Genomic DNA, 21,515 nt, shown 5'->3' with positions numbered 1-21,515 from the left:
TATATCTAATCGAAACAAGGGCAAAGAGATCCCATTGCATCCTTTTTAAGGTGTCCTTTGGGAGGATACTTGTCCAGGATATCCTCGTCCTCTCTAGCAGCAATCCAATGTCTAAATCAATAGAAAGGCTTCACAGGAAAGAGGAGAAGCAACGACTTAAAATGGGCAAAGCTTTTGAATGTTACTGGGACATTTAATAAGCTTTACTAATATGACACAGGTGAAAAGAGGCACACATAACTACCATAGCCCATTTGCAATTCAATCAGTCATTGTCCCTTGTATCCCCCTGTTTTAGATCAAATATGCACATATATCGTCTCTCCAGTAGATGGCAAAGTTTGACTTAAAAGCACAACTCCAATCTAGTTACTCGGGATCTCTGTGACCCTACATGCTCATACTTATAACCACGGAGCAACTACAATGTGAAGAGAATGTGAGCACTTATAAGTTATTCATTTAAACATTATTTACTGGTATTATATAATATACAAACCAAGCCATATACAGTTTCCCAGAAGAACTACAAAGACGAGTCAAATTGTCCACCTCTCTCACTTAACACACAAACGCAGTCTTGTGTAACTCTCCCCTCCTCTCTCCCTTCCCCCTTCTCCTCGCATCTCCCTCTCTCACTCACACACACTCCCACTCCCCTCCTCATCCTCCACAGCCCACCAGAAGCTGTCAATGGAAGATCCTCGTATTTCGCTCTGCTGGTGAGGACACGCCAGTCAACGAGAGTGGAGACTAAGCAGAGCGCACAGTACAGTCAGCGATATTCTGATGTCATATGAAACAACTGGAAGAATATTGGATATTTGTATTTATGAAAACGGACCAGGGGCTTCAAAAAACACTGACATTCGCGTAATTTTTTTTTCAACGTTTTACGCGCGCTGAAGTGCCCATGGCGCTTTTTACGCACTGCATGTAACCAATGATTTGGAGCCTAAAACTATCGTAAACATGGATTAAACAGCAGGTAATCTTTCTTTACTTTAGGAGAGCTCAAATGGCGGCACTTCGTAGAAAATTTGGTGAAGACTACCAGGTGGTCAACACAAACCGGGCTACCACTTTTGCTGCTCCGGTTAAGAAAAAACGCCAGCGCTTCGTGGACAAGAACGGTCGCTGCAATGTGCAGCACGGAAACCTCGGGGGAGAGAGCAGCAGGTACCTCTCTGACCTCTTCACCACTTTGGTAGACTTAAAGTGGCGATGGAACCTTCTCATCTTCACCCTAACTTACACCATCGCTTGGCTGTTCATGGCATCTATGTGGTGGACCATCGCTTATATCAGAGGAGACATACATCATGGCCATGGCCATGACCCTTCCTACACCCCCTGTGTGGCCAATGTTTACAACTTCCCCTCAGCTTTTCTGTTCTTCATCGAGACTGAGGCCACGATCGGTTACGGTTACCGGTACATTACAGAGAAGTGCCCGGAAGGCATCATCCTCTTCTTGTTCCAGTCACTGATGGGCTCCATAGTGGACGCTTTTCTCATCGGATGCATGTTCATAAAAATGTCCCAACCTAAGAAACGTGCAGAGACGCTCATGTTCAGCCAGGACGCGGTGATTTCTCAGCGAGACGGCAAGCTGTGCCTCATGTTCCGTGTGGGCAACCTGAGGAACAGCCACATGGTGTCCGCTCAGATCAGGTGCAAACTCATAAAGGTAAGCTCGAGCACCAGATTTGTCTGACGATAATAACTCTTCAGAAAAACTTGCTGAAGTGCGGAAGTTGAGTTAAAGTTAAGCACATGTTGTTGTCCATAAATCATACCTTCTTTCAATAAGATTAAATTCTTACATGTAAATAAATATTCAGTGCTACAATGTATGATACTCCATGCTGCTGCATTAGTGTGGATAATCAAAGTATTATTTACTGTAGACCTCTGAAAATAGTGAAAGCTAAGGGAGAGTAAAATAAAAAAGGCAATTTATTTGTATGCACAATGACTGCAGGAATGAATGACAGCTGGTAGCTCTGAATAATCTTCATTCCCTTTACCTTCCTCATCTGAGTCCACAGGAAAAGGAATAGCTGCATAATGCCGGTTTAAATTAACCTTTTGTTTTTCATAGCTTGATATTAAGCAGGGCTCACACTATACTTGTTAAACAAAACAAGCTTCGGTAACATTACCATAATCCTCCAGCTGCAGGGTGGTGAGGCTGAGTGTCAGCAGGTGCATCTCAAACACTGAGATAAGACAGTGAGGTATAGGTCTTTGTTGGAAGCGCTGCAGTGACCAGCGCCAGTGGTGACACCTGGACAGAAAGATGTGTATCAGTAAATACATGTGACCTCATATAGAAATTATTATTTTGTTTATCTTTGGGATTTATGTTATTAAGTTTTCAACCCTTCAGATACAATTACACACCAAAAAAGGAAAGGTTTTTAATCTGCTGTACACACTTTGCTATGGTGGTTATCTACTAAGGATGACCTCAGCTGTTTTCAAACCAACTTCGCACACTGAAACAAGCAGAAATGCAGAAAATGACCACAAACAATTTGAAGGTCATGCTCCTATTATCATTAAGGTAATAGATTTTCTTTCAGCCATATATTGTAAGTCGCTTTGGATAAAAGCGTCTGCTAAATGCAATGCGATGTAATGTAAATCCATGTTAAATGTGCAAACAGGGCCATAAAGAAGACCAACAGCATTGGTGAGGTGCTTGGATGTTGTTTATGTCAGTGTTCTCATCTGCACAGTCACACCAAGCAATGATTGGTCAGCTTAATGATGCATGCAGGAAAGGAGTTATTCCTCAGTTAAAAGCACAGAGGAAATTAACGACCCAATTGACAAAAAGTCTATGCCAACTTCCCTCCTCTCAACTGTGACATGTAAGCTATCAGCATCTCCATCATAATTGTTCATTTTAGTTTATCGCCACACATGAACTCAATAATAATCATAATCAGGAATAATCTAGATTTGTGTTGATTAAAAAGACAAAGGCATGCAAGGCATCAAATAAAAGGTTCAGGATTTGTCTCGCATTGAAGAGCCACTATCTACCTTTCCTACTGAACTGCAAGAAATACAATCTCTATAAATTCCAAGACCTCTCTGCCAAGCCCACATCTTTTTTACACTATCTCTCTGTGAAATACAATACAAAAAACAGCATCCACTGTGTGCTCCTTGGTGGCTTTTTTCACAGTTTTGCTCCAGGGCTTTGTGGTCTAACCTTATTCTTTCGCTTCAAAGACTTTCTTACCGAGAATGAATTTTCTCAGCAGCTCTTTCAGGGCACAGAAAAATGAACAAGTCATTGTGCAACCACAAAAGCATGTTGAGGCTGAAATAATCTTATCTTGTCATATTACACATCAGATAAATTGTTTAAAAAAAGCCTCAAATAATAAATAAAGTAGTAGTCATATTTTTGACTAAATGCTTTCAGTGCAATCCTGGTGTAGAAATGCTGGTGGTGCTGTTGAACTGCTACCTTCTTCATGTCATACCTTGTATATGAAATACTCAGGATGACTAGCAGACGAAGCATTTTAACTTAAATATCCACTGTGTGTGTTTGTGTGTGTGTAAAATATTTTTTGTTAAAATAATTGTAGTGATGATGACTTGTACATCATGCTGTATCTAAAAACAGATAGGATAAACAGCTCACTGACACAACATCTAAACAAATGCTCCTAATCTCTTCTACAACTTAACTACTTCCATGCTACCATCTCATGGTATAAAATCTCAAATGAATCACATGCAAGAGTTAGTTTTAACCAACCCAAATAGGTTATGTGTGAAAGGAAGCAGTAGCACCTTTGGTTTTGACCCTGTTCACGTGTTGGGGATGTTGACACAAAATATAGTTTAGTGCAATGCAGCGTAAGATTAAAGTAGCAGTTTTTCACTGACCTTTGATTTGAAGTGGGCTTCTGGCCATCTGCCCACAACCAGGTACAGAGTTTAAGTCTTTATTTCCTCTCATCATGCGGCTTTCACACCAGCGCTTTTCCCTTTCTAGCTCCTAGCGAGAGCTTTTCTGGTTCAGCTCCGGTTTCCCTTTTCAGCTCCCGCTCTGTTCACACCGCCCAGAGCTGCCGAGAGATTTTCTCCCACAACAACAACGGGCCGGGGACTACGTCGGGTCGACGATCGTGTTGCTTTTAATCATACGAAGCCAGATTAAATTAAATAACGACTTCTCCAACCTTATACTTTTCTCCAGAGTGCCGTGGTTCATTGTTTATTAATGTGTTTCAGCGGCATTTACCGACCGCTACAGTGCTGGCTGCTCTTCAACGGGAGTTTATTCTCCCGTTAGCTCACACGGCTCTAAAGTATTCACTGTCTGACTGTCACACAAGCAGCTGATACATATCCCCAGTTCCCCTTAAGTGAATGTGTGTCAGTCTGAATTGACGCTGTTTGGCATCACAACGCTGTTATGAAAGTTTCTCTGGTATAACATGGGTGATGTTAGCATAGCAACCGAAGCTAAACTGACTACTTGCCAAGCCGTTTTATACAGGCACATTTTACCGGCGTATTTTTCATTATGACAACCTGTACAGCCCATGTATTAATTCCATCCGATAGCTGCTATAATAACAAACAAAACGTCTGCCTGCTCTCCACAATGATCAATAACAGCGAACGGATGGTCAAAGTAAGGTTTCCTGCACGCCTCGACGTAAGCGACGCCGCGTCATAGCTCCAAAGCTCTTGCCTCTGGACCGACAACTTTTTGGAGCTGGAAGTGAACCGCATTCCGGAGCTATGACGCGCCGCCGCTGCGGTGTGAACAGGAAAAACCGGCGCTTTTCAGGCTCTAGCTCCCAGCAGGAGCTGGAAAAGCGCCGGTGTGAAAGGGGCATGTAAGGGCCACACTGCTCATTAACTCTTTTCGGAGGTAATTTGGCCCGCAGTGGAGGTACAGGAGAAAGCTTTTAGCCACCTGAGGTCAATAGAGACAGAAAACAAAGACATGGCCTTCATATCTGCAGCAAGAAGAACAACAGAAATATAATATTTGTCCAACACGGGCAATGATGAAAACCATTAATTCCTGAAGGCTTATTAGTCTGTTGTGTCTTGGGCTGTGGTCGAATATGTTATTTTTTGCTTGGGTAAGGTTCCTAACTGAAGTAAATGATCCAGAAGTATCTACGTGGAGCCATGATAAGAGTTTAAAGGAAAGGTGCTTTATTTCTTATCCCATTGAGCATATAGTACACTGGACCATCATTTACCAAAATGAAATGATCAAATATTCCAATAATTCCTTGTGGCAGCAAAACATATATCAACAACATCCTGGCAAGTGCAGTCTGGTTCTTTAAGCAGCAGCCTGTTCTGTAGTCCTTACAATCTGTCAAATATTTATTCAATTTTTTTTTACGGAAAATTTAACATATCCCCATGTTGTTTCAGTAACCCTGGAATCATACAAGGTGACAAAGCTACAAGTGTAAATGTACAATTGAGCCGTCAGATGAAGCTGCAGGTGTTATTTAGTGCAGTCTAAATTCTATCAGTAAAACTTCAATCCACAGAGCCCTGTCAGATGATAGGGCCTGTTCAAATTGGAGCCACTTGGTTCTGCTGTGTTTGGACACCAGAGCTCTGCTGAACTGTCTTGGACTGGGTAGCAGCACACAGGAGAAAGGAGAGGAATACACCAATCAAAGCTGTCATACAGAGTCCCACCACGAGCAGTTGAAATGCAGCTTTTCAGAGCCTCCATGACAGCCTCAGAGGGCTTCCTGCTGGAACATCCTAGCTGAACATATGAATCGAGTATTGGGAGGGTGGAGGAATTGATTGAAAGTGATTGAAAGTGGTGAAAAAGCTGGAGAGACGTTTGTAGTAAGAGGGGATGCATAGACAAATTACAGCATTTCTTCCTTAATATTTTCATTGTGCCTCCTATTTCAAAGACATACAAGGGAAAGAAATCCTCTATATCTCCTTGGAGGATTGCAGGATGGGCTGCATACACTCTTCAACAAAACTGGAATTGATTTCCATTTCTCATCTAATAAGAATAGAGATGCAATTATACTATCAGGTTTTGGAGGGCTGCAGAAAGGCCTTGAAAACCTGCATTGATGAGAAAGACCTAGAGCCAGAAAACCTCAAGACTCTGGACTCCTCACGCTACTTTCACCTTTGTATGCTAAACTTAAATAATTCAGAGTCTTCACAGTTGTATAGAGTGTTTTACTTGGAGAATACATGCTCAAAATGAACAAGCGCACACAAAATCTCGAGTGTTTTTGTTTAAAGGCATTCCAAAAAAAGGCCTGGGGGAGGTGAAGTGTTCATTATGTGAAGGCTGCAGACTAAATTAGATAATGCAATGTTATTTTTGAATAAACATTATATCTTCAGGCTACTGACAATAACAATGTATGAGCCTTGTTAAAATATTTTCCACACCCAAGTAGAGGCGGCACAGTCATAGCAACATTTTTGGCCAAGAACATTGTGACACCATTTTTGCCACAACAATCGCTAAAGTCCCTAAATGTCACATTGAGGTTTTCAACTCTTTCCAAGGAGGCACATGGAAACCAGAGCATAATGCATAACAACTAGATTTCAGGCAAAGTAGCACCAAACTACATTTAAAACCAGTTTTGTCTTGGTTTGACTGACCTGACAACCACCTTATTTTGGTGAGCATAAGCCTCTACTGCCACATAATCAGTTTGACATGCATCCTTACCAGATTTACAATTGTATCTAGCAGCTTTTCACTTGTCATTCACCATCTTTCTTTATTTTTCAGAGAACCTATAGTATAAATAAAAATATCTTAAGTAACAATACAGTTTGGCAGATTATTTATGTTATAGCTTTCCCTTTATATATAGCACATTTGGCACGTTAAGAGTGTGGAGTTTAAATTGTTGGATTGGTTTATAGTTTGATTTGTTTGACAGAAATTTGAGATTGCATTTAATCAGTTTTGGGCTGTTGTCTATCCCTAATTGCTGTGTGCACATATTGCAGGGGTTAATAACTGCAATATTCATTTTGTCATCCATCATTTAATATGAATTCAGGTAGTCTTTTGTAAACTTTTTATGGACCATCTATATCAGGTTCTGACTTGGAGCAGTTAGGCATGTGAACAGTAATTGGTCTTTCCAACTAGGATGTTCCTTGAGGCAGACATTTTCACAGCAGAAGAGCAGAAGAGAAGGCTGAATTATGTGTGTGAACAGCTCATTATTACTCACGTGAACCTAAAAACAGCTTGCCGGTCTTTCTTTCATATGTTTACCTGCTTTCTGTCAGCTGTTTCTGTGAAAGGATAATGGACAACAGATAAGTCCAGTTCTCAGTAACACTAACCATGCCCACACTGACTCTGTGTAATCTTTAATTTTAATTTTAGCCTTCTATACACTCCAAACATTCTCACACCCAAAAAAACCTAGATATGCTTTCTAGATTTCCAACACTGGCCTCATGATAACTGGGAAATGGTCAGCATGCTCCCTCCAGCCTGTGTGGCAGGAAAATAAAGAGACAGACTCTCTTTTGCCTCAGTGTCTCTTTGTGATCGCCCATTTTAATTTTGAGAACAGCCAATCAGACTATGTGTTGTAAATAAGCTGTATTTCAGTTTATGATATCGTAAAACAGTAGATTGTAGTAGCAGAGGAATTGCTGTTCACCTGGTAAACAGACAGCTCGAATGAACTGTAATCAGATCACTACCAGGGGTTTTCAGTTGACTGAAAACAAAAAACTATTAACAATTAAAACAACAATTTCGAATGATTGCGTCTAAATTGTCAGTTTGGCTGTATGGAGATTAATATGTTGACCTTATAAACTGGTCAAATGCAACTGCACAAATCTGCTTCAAGAAGGTTATAATGAGTTGTTGGTATAATGATCATTTTAGATGCTGTAGTTTGATGGGTCTGTTAACCCTCCTATTGTCTTCTTTGTCCCCCCCCTTACTTTGGTGTTCGCGGTCAAATTTGACCGGTCCTGTTTTAACTGCTTTTACATTAACACAAAAACCATTAATCATCACCAAATTTCATTTAACACCCTTTCAAACTGTAAATATTGTATCAGACTACTGGTATACATGAAAAACTGCAGTAAATATACAAAGAATAGACACTGAACATGTATTGCGTGTGCCAGGTGTGATCCATGTGGGGGGATGGGCACATAAGAGCGGGACATGTATCAAATTGTTGTGTGTGTGTGTGTGTGTGTGTGTGTGTGTGTGTGTGTGTGTGTGTGTGTGTGTGTGTGTGTGTGTGTGTGTGTGTGTGTGTGTGTGTGTGTGTTTTATCTGATTCGGATGGTTACTAATTCCTTTTCTTTATGGCGGTCATTTTTGACCGGGAACACCATGGGTGTTACAAAGTTGACTAAATCATCCAAAATTCAATGAAAGCGGTGATCAGCAATTGTATATGTTCAAATGTCTACTGTGAAGGATATCATAAAGCCTTAATGCAATCGAATGTAAAACAAAAAAGTTATGATTGATGAAAGTAGTACATCGGTCAGATTTGACCCGAAGACCACAGGAGGGTTAAATTGTATTACATCGCACAGATTCTGTTATTTAGCCCACCCTAATTGAAATAAATGGGGTGGACAAATAATAGAACAATTATGTCAGTCTAACAAAAAACAATTCAGCAGCACGACAAACTACATCCTCCAAAGAATCATAGAACTTGTTGTATTAAATAAACAAATCTCTTAAAAAGTTTTTATAAAACTAATACAAGAGTCCTGCAATTAATTCCACCTATCTAAAAGGTATTTTGTTCAGTTTATTAGGTACACCTATCTAAAAAAAATGAAGGCGCAATTCTTTGACGCAAATGTAAAATGTATATGTTTACATATTTCCATTTTCAGAGATCAGTAGAAAAATGAGCATTGCATCCCATGTTGAGTTGTCCAATTCATTTCGCTCTTGATCTGATTTGACCAATAAATCTCACTTAGTCTGCCTGAATTGTCTGAAATAGATGGCCCCACCTTTTTAAAATGCAGCGAGAGGGTATCTGGCAGAAGGGAAGCCACGAGATGCGGTTAGCTTGTCAGCCAACCTGATTGCCTACAAGCACCTCCACCCACTCTCAGGCTGCTGATTGATGAAGGCCAGGCAGAGCATGGAGTGGAGTTGGGTAGGAAGATCAGGCCACTTTAGTTGTCATCAATTTGTATTTATCACCTGTCTTCATCCATGAGCATCATTCACACAACTGAAACACGTCGTTTGTGAGCATGAATCAGAGCCACAATGCCTTTCTAATGATAATGAGCAGTTATTGTGTACAGGTGTTCTTGCAGCAATATTACCCAAAAGGATAATTAAATATGGATTTTCCACAAGTTGGTTTTGATTCATCAGAGCTCAGTGAGATAAATCAGATCATTTGTTAGTGTGGTATTTACATACAAAAAAAAACTGTATACAAGCTCAGCTTTCTAAGGATCTTTGTGAAAGAGAAGCGTAGGAGAGTGCCAAAGGGGTCTGTGTAAGGAGCTTTGCCTGTCAATGTTGGCATACAGTCATCCATCATTTTAATCTTAAGCAAGGAAGACAGAAAGAGAAAAGCAGAATTTCCCTGAGCTAGCATGACATAACCCACATCCACCTAAAGAGTAATCATTGGCCTGAACAATGCCCCGCTGACGTGAGAGTGGTTTTCCAACATAAATCCAGGAGAGCAGCTCATTGATATTCACAGGAGATAGAAATAGAAAGCATTGTTTTCTGGGAAAGCAAAGCCTGTTTAGTCACACTTCATTCACAGTTAGCTTCTAGGGAGCTATACGCTAGGGGGGGTAATGTCACTGCAGGTCAGGGTGTAGTTGTGTTAGCTGCGGCAGTCAGATCTGGTACAAAGAGAAGACAGAACCAGAAATATAGAGAAGCCAATTTATTTATGAATTAAAATCATATGCTCACACTCTGAAACCTCACATGAATCTCTATCTTTCTTATCTTCCACTCTTTCAAAACTATTGACTACTACTAATAATATTTTTTTTATTTTTTTTATCAATGTTGGACCAGGAAAAAATCGAAATGAAAATGGATCAGTAATAAAAGTGGAAGAAAGGAACACCTCGTAGAAAAGAAAAATTCAAATGTTGAGTATTTTGGCATGAACAAGAACAAAAGATCCAGAAAAAGAAAGAAAGAGTTGTATAGAAGAGGGTTGGGACTGTGTGGGAGATTTTTATGAACTGTTGTGAGAATGTATGTGTGGGTGGGTGGCTAGTCACTAATTAATGGTTGGATGTGATTTAGGAAAAATCTTTTGCTTTAAAATTATTATTAGAAAAATAAACTGTTTTTGTTGTTGTCATTTCATCTTTGTGATGTTATTTTAAGTAGAAAAAATAAACGCTTACATTGAAAACACAGAATAAACTTACTTATCTTATGCTTATGGAAATCCAACCGGCTCCTCATTATCTCAAAGGTGTTGATTTGCAAAGATGACCTTTGCAGGTCAGATGTTTTCTCTTTATTGGCATGGCAACCAGTTTCATTTTTTCTTTAAAAAGGGGTCGGCCATTCCTTCAAGTTTTTATACTTAAAGGAGAGGTGTCATGGCCATTTCCACTGATCATAATTCCATTGTTGAGGTCTACTAGAATAGATTTATACTGTGCATTTTTCCAAACTCACATTGGTTTCTCATACAGCATCTCTGTAAACTATGTGTATTCACTGAATTTCACTCTCTGCCTTTAACGGCTCGTTGTAGCTCCAAAAGCTCCAACCCCCACCCTCCCTGTGAGCACAGTGTGCTCTGATTGGTCGGGACGTTGTGAATCGCGCTGAGCTCCGTGGAGGTGTTGTTTCCTTGTTTAGCATACATAGCGAAACACAGCCAAACTCATCCTGAGCACAGACAAACTCACAGCCGAAGTAAAAACAATAAGTGTGGCTTGATATTGAGTAAGAAAAAGGTTGATAAACGCTGTGAGAATGGGTCTGCAGAGAGAATTTCGCCGCAATCCCAACTGTCTGTTATCAGCCTGCAGCCAGGGAGGAGAAATCAGCAGAGCTGCCTGTGTGTGAGGAAGTCCGTGGATTGGTCAATTTGGACCAATCAGCGGGGGCTTAACGTAACGGCTCCGCGGACGTAACGTAACGGCTCCACGGATTGGTCCATTTCGTTCCGGGTACGGCATTACATCATGCCGTACCCGGAAGAATCAAATGGACAATGCCGTATCTCCAACGAGGCGTTTTGGGGAGGTATTTTCTGTGTTAGAGTTTTACTCGCTACAGGGTGTACTTTGAGGGGTTTGACTCTGCACACCGTTTACATGCATAAAAACCTTCATAACACACAAGGGGACGGGTAATAACCGGAAAAGCATGACACCTCTCCATTAAATATTTCACATAGCTTTTAGGAAATCCACAAGCCTCTCTCTGACAGCAGATTTAAGAAGATGGCCCAACATTTAAGGGTGAGTGCAGGGTAACACAGGCAGCTAAGGCAAACGAGGAGAACAGGTGAACAGATTGATTAGACAGAATAAGACAGGAAAGAAGAAAAACACATTCAGGGCTTTGGTGCGGTGCTTCAGCCTCATCTGGGCAATTAAATGTTTCTGCACCAGTTAACACTCGGTGGGCCATTCCTGTCCAAACATGGCTATTTCATACATGCAAGTTCTTCTAAAAATGTGAGTGAAGCACATATTCTGTGGCCACTGCTAACAGGGCACCAATATATATATGTATTTTTCATTTTTAAGAAATATAAGTAGTCTTATCATAAATGTATAATCAGACAGGATAAGATTCAACGAAGCAGAAGAAAAACACATGATTCTAAACATTAAATTACTGGATGTAATTAACAGATCACAGATACATTCATTAGTTAGATCCAGGGGATCATTAGAAATGTTTAGTGTTGCAGACCTCACCCATTTTTGCTCCAATATTCCCATATGTTGTCAGGGATACTATAAACATGATTTAAAAGTCAACAAAGGTTGTATCAAAGTCGATGCAGCTTTTTTTGAGGGACTTTAGCGTCCATTAGCGTGCAGGCCGACTGTTGCATCCGAGGTTAAGTTATATACCATCACCCCGCTCTGGAGGAAGAGGCTGAGCATGATATTCCTCTGCTTCCCTTGAAAGTAGATTTTTTTCCAAGCACCATGTTTTGGCTCTTGAGATCCCCAAATTGAGCTCAGCGGATACGTTTGAAAATCCTCCAATAAACAGGTCAATAAACTTTTGCACGTTTCCAATCTCGACCTCCCCAGTCAATCCATAAATCCTTAGATTGTTGCATCTCTTTCTAGGTAAAATGGAAACAATGAAATTCAAAGATATGTGGAGAGAAAATATCTTTCATCAGCTTTCCAGGAGGGTGATATATGTTGAGTAATCACACTTTGAGACTGAATGTTAATGTAGAAGTGCTTCTATTACTTTACCATTGCAGTCCCATTTTTTGATACCTTATACGTAAAACAAATTGCAAACTAAATTAAATGCGCTGTTACGCATAAATATCCAGTGCCTATGCCTGGATGGGGATTCTTGTCGCTTTGAAGCCGTCTATGAGTTATCATAATTTCTACCAAACTTCTCATTCTCTTACTTGTTCTCATTTAAGTTGCAGTTTGAGACAAGCAGTGGTAAACGTATCCAATCATTCACAAGAAAGTAAAGCTAAGACAAAATAAAAAAATGTAAACTTAGAATCTCTGATTAATCACTTTAAGATCCCTCATATTAAATACATTTTATAATTACCCCTTGCTGCTTATGTATTGATCCGTCAGTACTAACAATCTGACTCTTTTCAACTCTCTCTCTCTCTCTTTCCTGCCTCTCAGTCTCGTCAGACCCCTGAGGGCGAGTTCCTGCCTCTGGACCAGTGTGAACTGGATGTTGGTTTTGGGACAGGAGCAGACCAGCTCTTCTTGGTTTCACCTCTCACTATTTGCCACGAAATCAATCCCAAGAGCCCTTTTTTCGACTTATCCCAGCGCTCCCTCATAAACGAACAGTTTGAGATTGTCGTTATCCTCGAAGGCATCGTGGAAACCACTGGTGAGATTCTTCCTGAATTAAACTCCTTTCCCTTCACTGCACTTCTTTCATTTGATGCTTTGTGTATCCACTTATATGCCATTCTCATTTCTTCTTTTCTTCACTCTCCTTACTCTCAATCTAAATGTAAATTCCTATATTAATATGAACCCACAAAACATTCTCGTATAATAGATACCACGTAATCTAAACTCTGAGAAATCTCATTTCCCTGCCTCAGTTTTGCATATTTGAAGAATACAGGAACTGAAAAAAATTGAATAAGAACACTGACACCATGATTTAATTACGCAGAATCAGTTTAAGCCCACCCTATGCATAATAAAAGCCTGTGGTCATGGATGCGCGTGTCACTTTGATGGATGACCCTGGGTCTTGGTTGAAGTTCCACTACATTTTTCAGATGACGACTGAGAGCAGAGGTAACTCTGAGCCTGTGAGACATTGTTATACAGCCGCTGCTGTTAACTACAGGCCGCTGGAGGACTCTCACTGTTCTCTCTATGGCACATGTAACAGAATGATTCTTCCCTTAAGTCCAAAACTGAAAAATCCATATCCCTCCTTTCTTATTAGCTCCGCTTCTATCCATCCCCTAGAACCCTCATTGTGCTTCTTTTGTAGAAGAAACCACAGAGCTGAATAGTCTTAGAGCAGGAGGGAGGATTCAGCAGGGAAGCGTAAAGGCACAGTCTGTGCTCTGTTGATAATGCCATTAAATCAGAGGGCAGCCAGAAGTTTAGTGCCGCAGTGCTGTGGCCCTCGGAGCCGAGGAATAAAGAAGGGAAGCCCTGGCAGTGTCACATGCATTCAATGGGCCACGATATCCCATCATCCTCATGCTGACACACATCCCATTAACCCTGTTAATCCAATAACACATTAACAGGTATTCCCCACATGCAGCGGCTGCTGATACAGCTGTCAACATTATAATGCATACTAGTGGAATAGTTAGTGTGTTAGAGGCAGTAATACGATAAATACTGATGTTTTTTTTAGATGCGTTTTGAGACAGGGGACAATTTTATTCATAAAATAAAACGAATTATTTAACCAAGAAAATAGTGTCTATGGAACTTCATGGACAGCGTTTATTGTTTTATGCTTAATGATTCATCAATCTGGCAAAAACTAGACCCAACATCAGCACTGTATTAAATAGACTACAATACAATAAAACAATTTCAAGCCATCTTCTAATCAATCCTGTTCGTATAATTCATTGTATTGAAATAAATGTGTTTAATCTAAAAAACAGGAGGCTTTGACCTAATCCAAAATCGACAATTCAGAAAACATGCGAAGACCAAATCAATTTACAAAATACACCCAATGATTGTTAGACCAAATTCATATTCTGTCAATACAAATGGACACAAATGGAAAGAGCACAGTAATGCTGATAGTAGCATGATTCACCAAGTAACAAGCGATTTATGCCGAAAGAGCAACAATTAATGCACTAACTCTCTATGAAGGTTACACATATATGCAGATGACATGTCTCTCTCTTTCTCTGTTCATTTAACTTATTTTTGAGTTGACATTGCCAGATTAAAATAGACTCTCATGAGAAAGGCAAAGCATAATAATTTGTTCTGTAAACAGTGCCAGTGAAAGCTCCTGCCAGCAATTTTACATAAAGTCTCCTTCAGGGACACCCTCTTCGCCGTCTGCCAAGTGTTTGCATAGTTGTGCTGAGGGCTTTTATTTGTATGCAAGATGAAGTAAACATTAACCAGCTGGTTGAATACCCATATGACGCCTGAATGATGAAACAACACGGGCTCTAACCCCACAAGGTTTTCCATTGACCGGTATTGTCTGCAGATAAACAGATATTTATGGAAAGAACAGAACTCAGCTCAATATTTACCCTAGACTCCCCATTGTGATTAAAGCCAAGTCTCTGGGCTAATTAAGAAAAAAACAACCTTTGTGTAAATGTAGAACTGACTTTTCTATGGATAAAGATGAGTAGTGAGCCTGGAATAGCATCAGGCTATGACATAACACTCCCTCAGAGGGACGGACTCCTACTCTACAGCTTACTGTCGTTTTTAACAGAAAGGCTCAGGTAGAAGCTGAGCCACTGGAACAGAGAGAATATGAACTAGTTACGGATCGCGGAAAACCTACAATAAGCATCAAAATGTCAAGAACATTTTTAAATAAGTTCTCAAGGTTGTAATCTTGTGTTCATCAGACACACAGACACTACATTACAGACACTAAAGACCTGTACAGACAGGACCCATGGCTCTTGACATTGATGTATTGATGTACGGAGGGTGCTGGGGGACTGCTTATTTTGTTGTCCAGACTTGACAGGCAATTATCACGACCAACGAGCCACACTGATAACAAGCCCCACTAACCTTTAACCCACATTAACAGCACGCAACAATGGGAATCACTTAGCATTACAGGGAAACAAATAGCACTAATTTGGCCTCCAGGAAGGAACATTTAGCGGCAGATTAACATCCCGTTGTGAAATGCTATACAAAGATGTCCTTTGTCTAATTTCAAAACAAAGTTATTCCATTTGAGTGCATTAGAAGTGATGACAGATTTGGACAGACAATAGTTATAATTGTTAGTTGAAATATCTGTGTGTATCATCTTGCATGAACCATTTGGGAAATGGCAGGAATCCTTCCAAGTGGATTTGCATTACCCAATCTCCAGTATGTGACTAAATGCATCTAGGTGGTAGATTGAAAAAGCAGGAGCATGAAGCGGTGTTTCCATAAGCAATAAGGACGAGCCGAGCGGAAAAAGAGATAATGGGAGGGGATGCTGCCCTTTCACATTCCTCCTAACACTTAATAATTGTTTTAATGGAGCTAAACTCCATTTACTTATTACTACCCTGTTACTCTCTCCTAGGTATGACATGCCAGGCACGGACATCATATACCGAGGACGAGGTTTTATGGGGTCATCGCTTCCTGCCGGTGATGTCCCTGGAGGAGGGCTTTTTCAGGGTAGACTACTCTCAGTTCCACAGCACGTTTGAGGTACCGACTCCACCGTACAGTGTCAAGGAGCATGAAGAGAAAAATGCACTGCCCTCACCTCTCTCCACTCCCACCCACACACTCAATGAAAGTCACGGCGCCCGGCGTGACCGGGTGTTTTCCGTGGATTGCATAAACACATCTGAGGATAGGAGGGGAGGGGCTGTGGGTCGACTGCCGAGCAAGCTTCAGAGGATGAGTTCTTCGGGGAAGGATGACCTGCAGAGGAAGGTGCTCCGGCTCAGCTCCCAGCACTCGGAGAAGGCCTGCAGCACAGGAGACCTGCCCCTGAAGCTGCAACGCCTCAGCTCCTCGCAAGGACCCGAGATGGCAAACCGGCTGGAACTCAAGGCCCTCAAGGTGGGCTTCGAACCCATGACCCAGTCAACTGGAGACCTGTATGAACCCAGCTTAACGCCAACGCTGTCCCCTGCTCCGGTGCCCGTGTACAGCCCTCTGCTGTCAGCTGGACGGAGGCCAGAGGACAACCTGCCAGCAAAGCTCCGGAGGATGAACGCTGACCGCTGAAAACCATAGACAGTCCCACATTCCCACTGACCTCCGACAAGAGGAGGAGGAGGAGATGAGCTTGGACAGAGATTAACTTTGCCTTTGGAGGCTTTTATCATAAAAAAATGATGGTCTTTCCGATAATTTATTGATTGGATTTTCTCTTTGAGACACAACCATTATTGGAATTACTGTGATTGATGTGTTTTATAGCTTCATGCCGGCTTCGTTACACATGAAAATCACACAAAAACACAAACTTCATGCCTAATGCAAACTTGATCATTCTGCAAGAGTATTGCATGTAACCACTAAATATATGTATGCCCAATTACACTTAATAGTAATTCTTAGTTTTATCTAAAAAATCTATTAAATAAAGAAAATAAATGCTGTTTGATGATTCTCTCTCCTGTGTTGTTATTGTCACACAAATGGTTGAGTTGTTGTTGCTAGTCAATAATTAATTCAACAGTGCAATTCACTGCAGTTTAATAGGCTGATGTTAATGGTCTAATTGTGTCCCCTTGGCAAGAGAGTGTATTGAGAGCTATGGCACTTTAATAAGAGAAATATGAAGCATTTTTTGCGAAGAACAGATTTTTGTTATAGTCAACCCATGGTTCAATACAAATAAATAATGTGTATACTGAAGCCTCTTCACAGACAAAACAGTATGGTCTTCGTTTGCAATACATTTATCCCACTAAATACCTTTGCTTGGTATCTATTAATACAAGCACAGGAATGTAAACACATTATTTGAAATCATATTTGGTTAGCTTTTGTATCAACATAGGTAATGGAGATCTACTGTAAAGCACAATCCTCTGTTCCTGACCAGAATCAAAATGTCTTCCAACAATTCAAAACAACAATCTGAGATTAAAGCAACACACACAGGGCTAAATAAAATCACAGTAAACACCCAAGAATTTGCAAATGTACCTCCACAAAAATCTACTTCAGCATCACAGCGTAAACATAACCTGAGGTACTCAGATCACCTAAACCCTAATTCCACCACTATGAAAGCACAAAGAAAGGGAAATCAATGGAAGAGGGAGATTTTCCCCAACAGCCCACTCGCAGGAGCCCTCCCCCTCTCATTACGCATCTGCAGCCTCGACCACCCTTTCACTTTACTCAGAACTGCTCCGCACACTCTATTCCTCTAATATAGTCTCCTCTGTGTGTTTGTACACTTCATCAAAACACACATGGTTGTCAGTGTTTTCATGCTGTGTATAATTTACCAAATGACACAAACTTGAATAAAGATTAGAAGCCACAGAACCTCGGCTGAAACAGGGAGAGTCAATAATGAAGGTAAGTGTGATGATGGTACCCAACATCGATTACACATTAAGACGCCAAAATGATCAGGCTTAAGAAAACCATAATGTGCCAGTAAAGCACCTCTTAACAGCTTCAACCAGAAATTACATTTCGATGCATAGCTTTTCATGTGACGGATTAAAATACACTAAACAAAGGCATTAAATGTTTGCATCAATCATGCCGAACATTCTGACAAGAGGTTGGTGGGTGATCTGGTTTGTCTCTAAACAAGCAATTGTGATGAATCCCTCCCACAAACGTCATTTTAAGTTGACATGGAGTGTTACTTTAATATGTGGACAACACTGTGTCAATATCACACGCATGTTGCCATTTGAGGCAGTTATTTGCGCAGGCTAATGGGATTCGCAAACGCATAAGTATTGTCACCTACAATGTTTGGTATGGCTCATAAAACCAAATCTATTTCTTAACGGCCAATAATTCATGAAGATGTGGGAAGTAAATTAAACAGTTTCAGCTAGCGTTTACCCTGGCGACCTCACAAAGAATGATTCTGTTATTTTGGATAGATAGATGATATATAAATACCTATTGATCCCAAATTGGTAAAAATGATTAAGTTACAGCAGCAGCACTTTAATTGAAGTGATTAAACACACCTATGTGTCAAGTCTTACCAAAGGGCAAAAGCAATAAGGCAATCCAATGATTAATTCTGTATTTCCTTAATAATTTCACAACCTCACCCTACTTACATCCCAAGAAATTGTCCTCATATATAAGTTGACGATTCCCATTGCCACCGAATTAATGTCATTATTCTTCATGGCAGCGATGCAGTTATGAAGCAATGACCATTAGTGTGTGACAACAGGAATTATCATTCCCAGTGGAGCCGACAAAGACTGTACGCTGCAAGGGGGGGGGGGGGGGCTGAGCAGCACTGGGCTGGACTGAACAAATGCAATTTAGGTCCTAAGACATTTTCCCCTGAAAACCCAATCATGTCTGTGAAGGGAAGACAGGGTGATAAGGGTCATTTTGTTCTTTCTAATGGACTGACAGAACGGCTGCACGTAATGATCGGGTCTCTTTTTATTCTCTATAGGCTTTCACTCACTGCCCACATCACTGTCACCCCCTCATCTTCATCAGTACAATACAGTGGGCTGCAGGAGCAGTATGATTCAAAGGCTTACAGAGAGTGTGATTATAAAGTAGAAGACTTTTTAGTGTCTAAAGATGGATTGCAAATAAGGTCTCAGAAAAAGTTATTCAGATTTTGCTGAGTGCTGTGAAGTGATTAAATGAAAAGTGGGAAACAAGGCGAGTGAGGGGGGGGGGGGGGCAGCGCTCTCTGTTGCAGTCAAGTGATGTTGAAATGCATGTGCGTTTGATTTTGTGTAATCATATATCGTCAATGTTCACGCCTGCGTGTGACAAGTACAATTTCACAGAAGAGGTAGTGTCAGACAAACGATGCGGCCGGGGAGAAAAAGTGCTTATCAGGCACATTGTAGCCAGGAGTGTGCAGCCGTTAAACAGCCAGATGGAACCAAAAAGAAATACATTTTGAATGGATAAATGGTGCATAAAGGAAACTATTATAAATATGTACAGGTTTGAGACTCCAGGTTTTCATTCAGAGAAGGGGAAACCTTCACGTTATTGTAATTATGTAATAACTCCAGACAAGAAGCTGTGTCCATTACATGCTTTGACTTCTGGACAAGCACACAGTGTGTGTGTGTGTGTGTGTGTGTGCGTGCGTGCGTGCGTGCGTGCGTGCGTGCGTATCCTAAATGTGGTTTTATTTTACCGTAGGTTTGATCTTTTATCACTAACCAAACCTTCAACAGTTGCTTTAGAATTCAAATCCCACTGATGCTAAAACAACTCAGATTCGTTATTGGTTATTATACAGAAATGCAAGCCTTTGATTAACAGGCAAAAATTCGAATTAATGAGATAAAACAATCCTTTTATACAGCTTTTGGTGTTTTCTAAGTTTACAATCAACCAAATTGTTCAAACGTGTGATTCTCTCAGTTACATAGCTGCTTTTTTGTAATGGACGCACTGCTATTCCCTGGTGTTTGGTCTCTCCCATACAAAAAGCCCTAATGAAGAGATGCGTTACACATTTTCAGTTTGTACAGAGTAAATGAATGTCTTCAAAGAAAATAGTACCTTTGTAGGTGTCTGAGTGATGTATGGAGCTCACAGCTATTGATTTTGTGTTGTTTGACATGAGGTAATTGTGCGAGGTTTGTACCAAACTTCTCTCTGATCTTTAGATGGACCTCATTCTTAAAAAAAAACCTGTCCCTGCAGAGCGGAGTGATTATCCTCCGAGCATCGCATTGTGCTGCGGGTCATGGGTCGGTTTGTGGCAGCAAGGCATTGATTGGTCCTTCGATCTTTAGCCTAGTTGCGTTAGGCGGAGCAATGAGAGGGCCGTCCCCAGAGGATGCTCCGACTACGCTTCATTCCGGCACTTCAGTCCAGTCTCAGATGCTGGCTTTAAATAACCAATATTGACACACTCCCCACACACGGCCCACGGGGGAGTATTATGGTAATATATGCATGAAAAAAAAATCAATGCAGTCGGCCATTCATTATTTTCAAAACACGTCAACAGTGGTTGTCTCCAGTGTAAAGCACACATGTTGAAATTAAAATGATACACTCAGATGAGCACTGATGTAATTTACAATCTTTCTTTCCCCTCTGTTTCCTACTGGCTAACTCTGCATGAGTAAGAAGGAATAAACCATCGATGACAACCTTGATATCTGCAGTTTAGATCGGAGGTCCAACTCAGAGGCACACTCATTTTGAATTTGCTAAAGGAGAGAGGGAAAACAAGAGAATGAACACCACACACACATACACACACGTATCTCAGCTGAATGCTTAGCCCCCACTGCAAAGAGACTCCCATGTTGCCGTGGTGACAACGGTGCAAAGAAGTGGCTTACTTGTGATTGACGGCTGAAGCATCCCTTTGTGTGTGTGCCTGAAGACGCACGTGTGTGTCTCAGTAAGGTGGTTCAGTCAGGCAAATTTCCCTTGCAGTCACCACAAGTGGCCTAATTAGCCATTAATTTACAGTCTAAGCAACACAGAGAAGTGGCTCACTGTTCTTTACAAAGGAATCAGCTATATATCAAAACATCCCCAACGCTTTCTATCTGATGGGAAAGAAAGGGAAATTAATTTACTCAGATTTTTCTTCTCTTTTTTTTGATCAAATGTTCAGATTATTCTTCTCTTTTGTTACAGAGATAAGACTGATGTCCTTTCTTTTAGAACTTTTTCAACTCCCTCATCCCGGAGCTGATATTACCTTGTCAGAGGTAGATTTGAGTTGGAGGACAGTGAGAGGGAGAAAGAGAGACGAGCTAATAATGAGCCTCTCCATGCCTTGTCTTGTTATAAAGTATTAATGTTCCAGGTATTTTTAACCTGTGGAGATGTCAGTGACAGGGTCATAATGGCAGAGGCTGAAACCCTCTGAAAACACCTCAGACAGGGGCTGAATCTCAGTACAACTTAAAAGAATTGAGTCACAG

The 21,515-nt window shown here is 40.8% G+C and overlaps 1 protein-coding gene across 1 annotated transcript; it reads left to right on the top strand.

Moving 5' to 3' along the window:
- The first annotated feature begins 789 nt into the window (after window positions 1-789).
- kcnj19a (potassium inwardly rectifying channel subfamily J member 19a) lies at window positions 790-17,032 on the top strand. The gene is made up of 3 exons (XM_034142421.1): window positions 790-1,690; window positions 12,880-13,096; window positions 15,992-17,032. Exons 1-3 carry the CDS (start codon window positions 1,019-1,021, stop codon window positions 16,648-16,650), a joined length of 1,548 nt encoding a protein of 515 aa, XP_033998312.1. The 5' UTR covers window positions 790-1,018; the 3' UTR covers window positions 16,651-17,032.
- Window positions 17,033-21,515: the final 4,483 nt, after the last annotated feature.

The sequence above is a fragment of the Trematomus bernacchii genome, unplaced genomic scaffold, assembly GCF_902827165.1.
Source record: "Trematomus bernacchii unplaced genomic scaffold, fTreBer1.1, whole genome shotgun sequence".
NCBI classification, from domain to species: Eukaryota; Metazoa; Chordata; class Actinopteri; order Perciformes; family Nototheniidae; genus Trematomus; species Trematomus bernacchii.
This window is presented reverse-complemented; position numbering and strand designations above follow the sequence as displayed.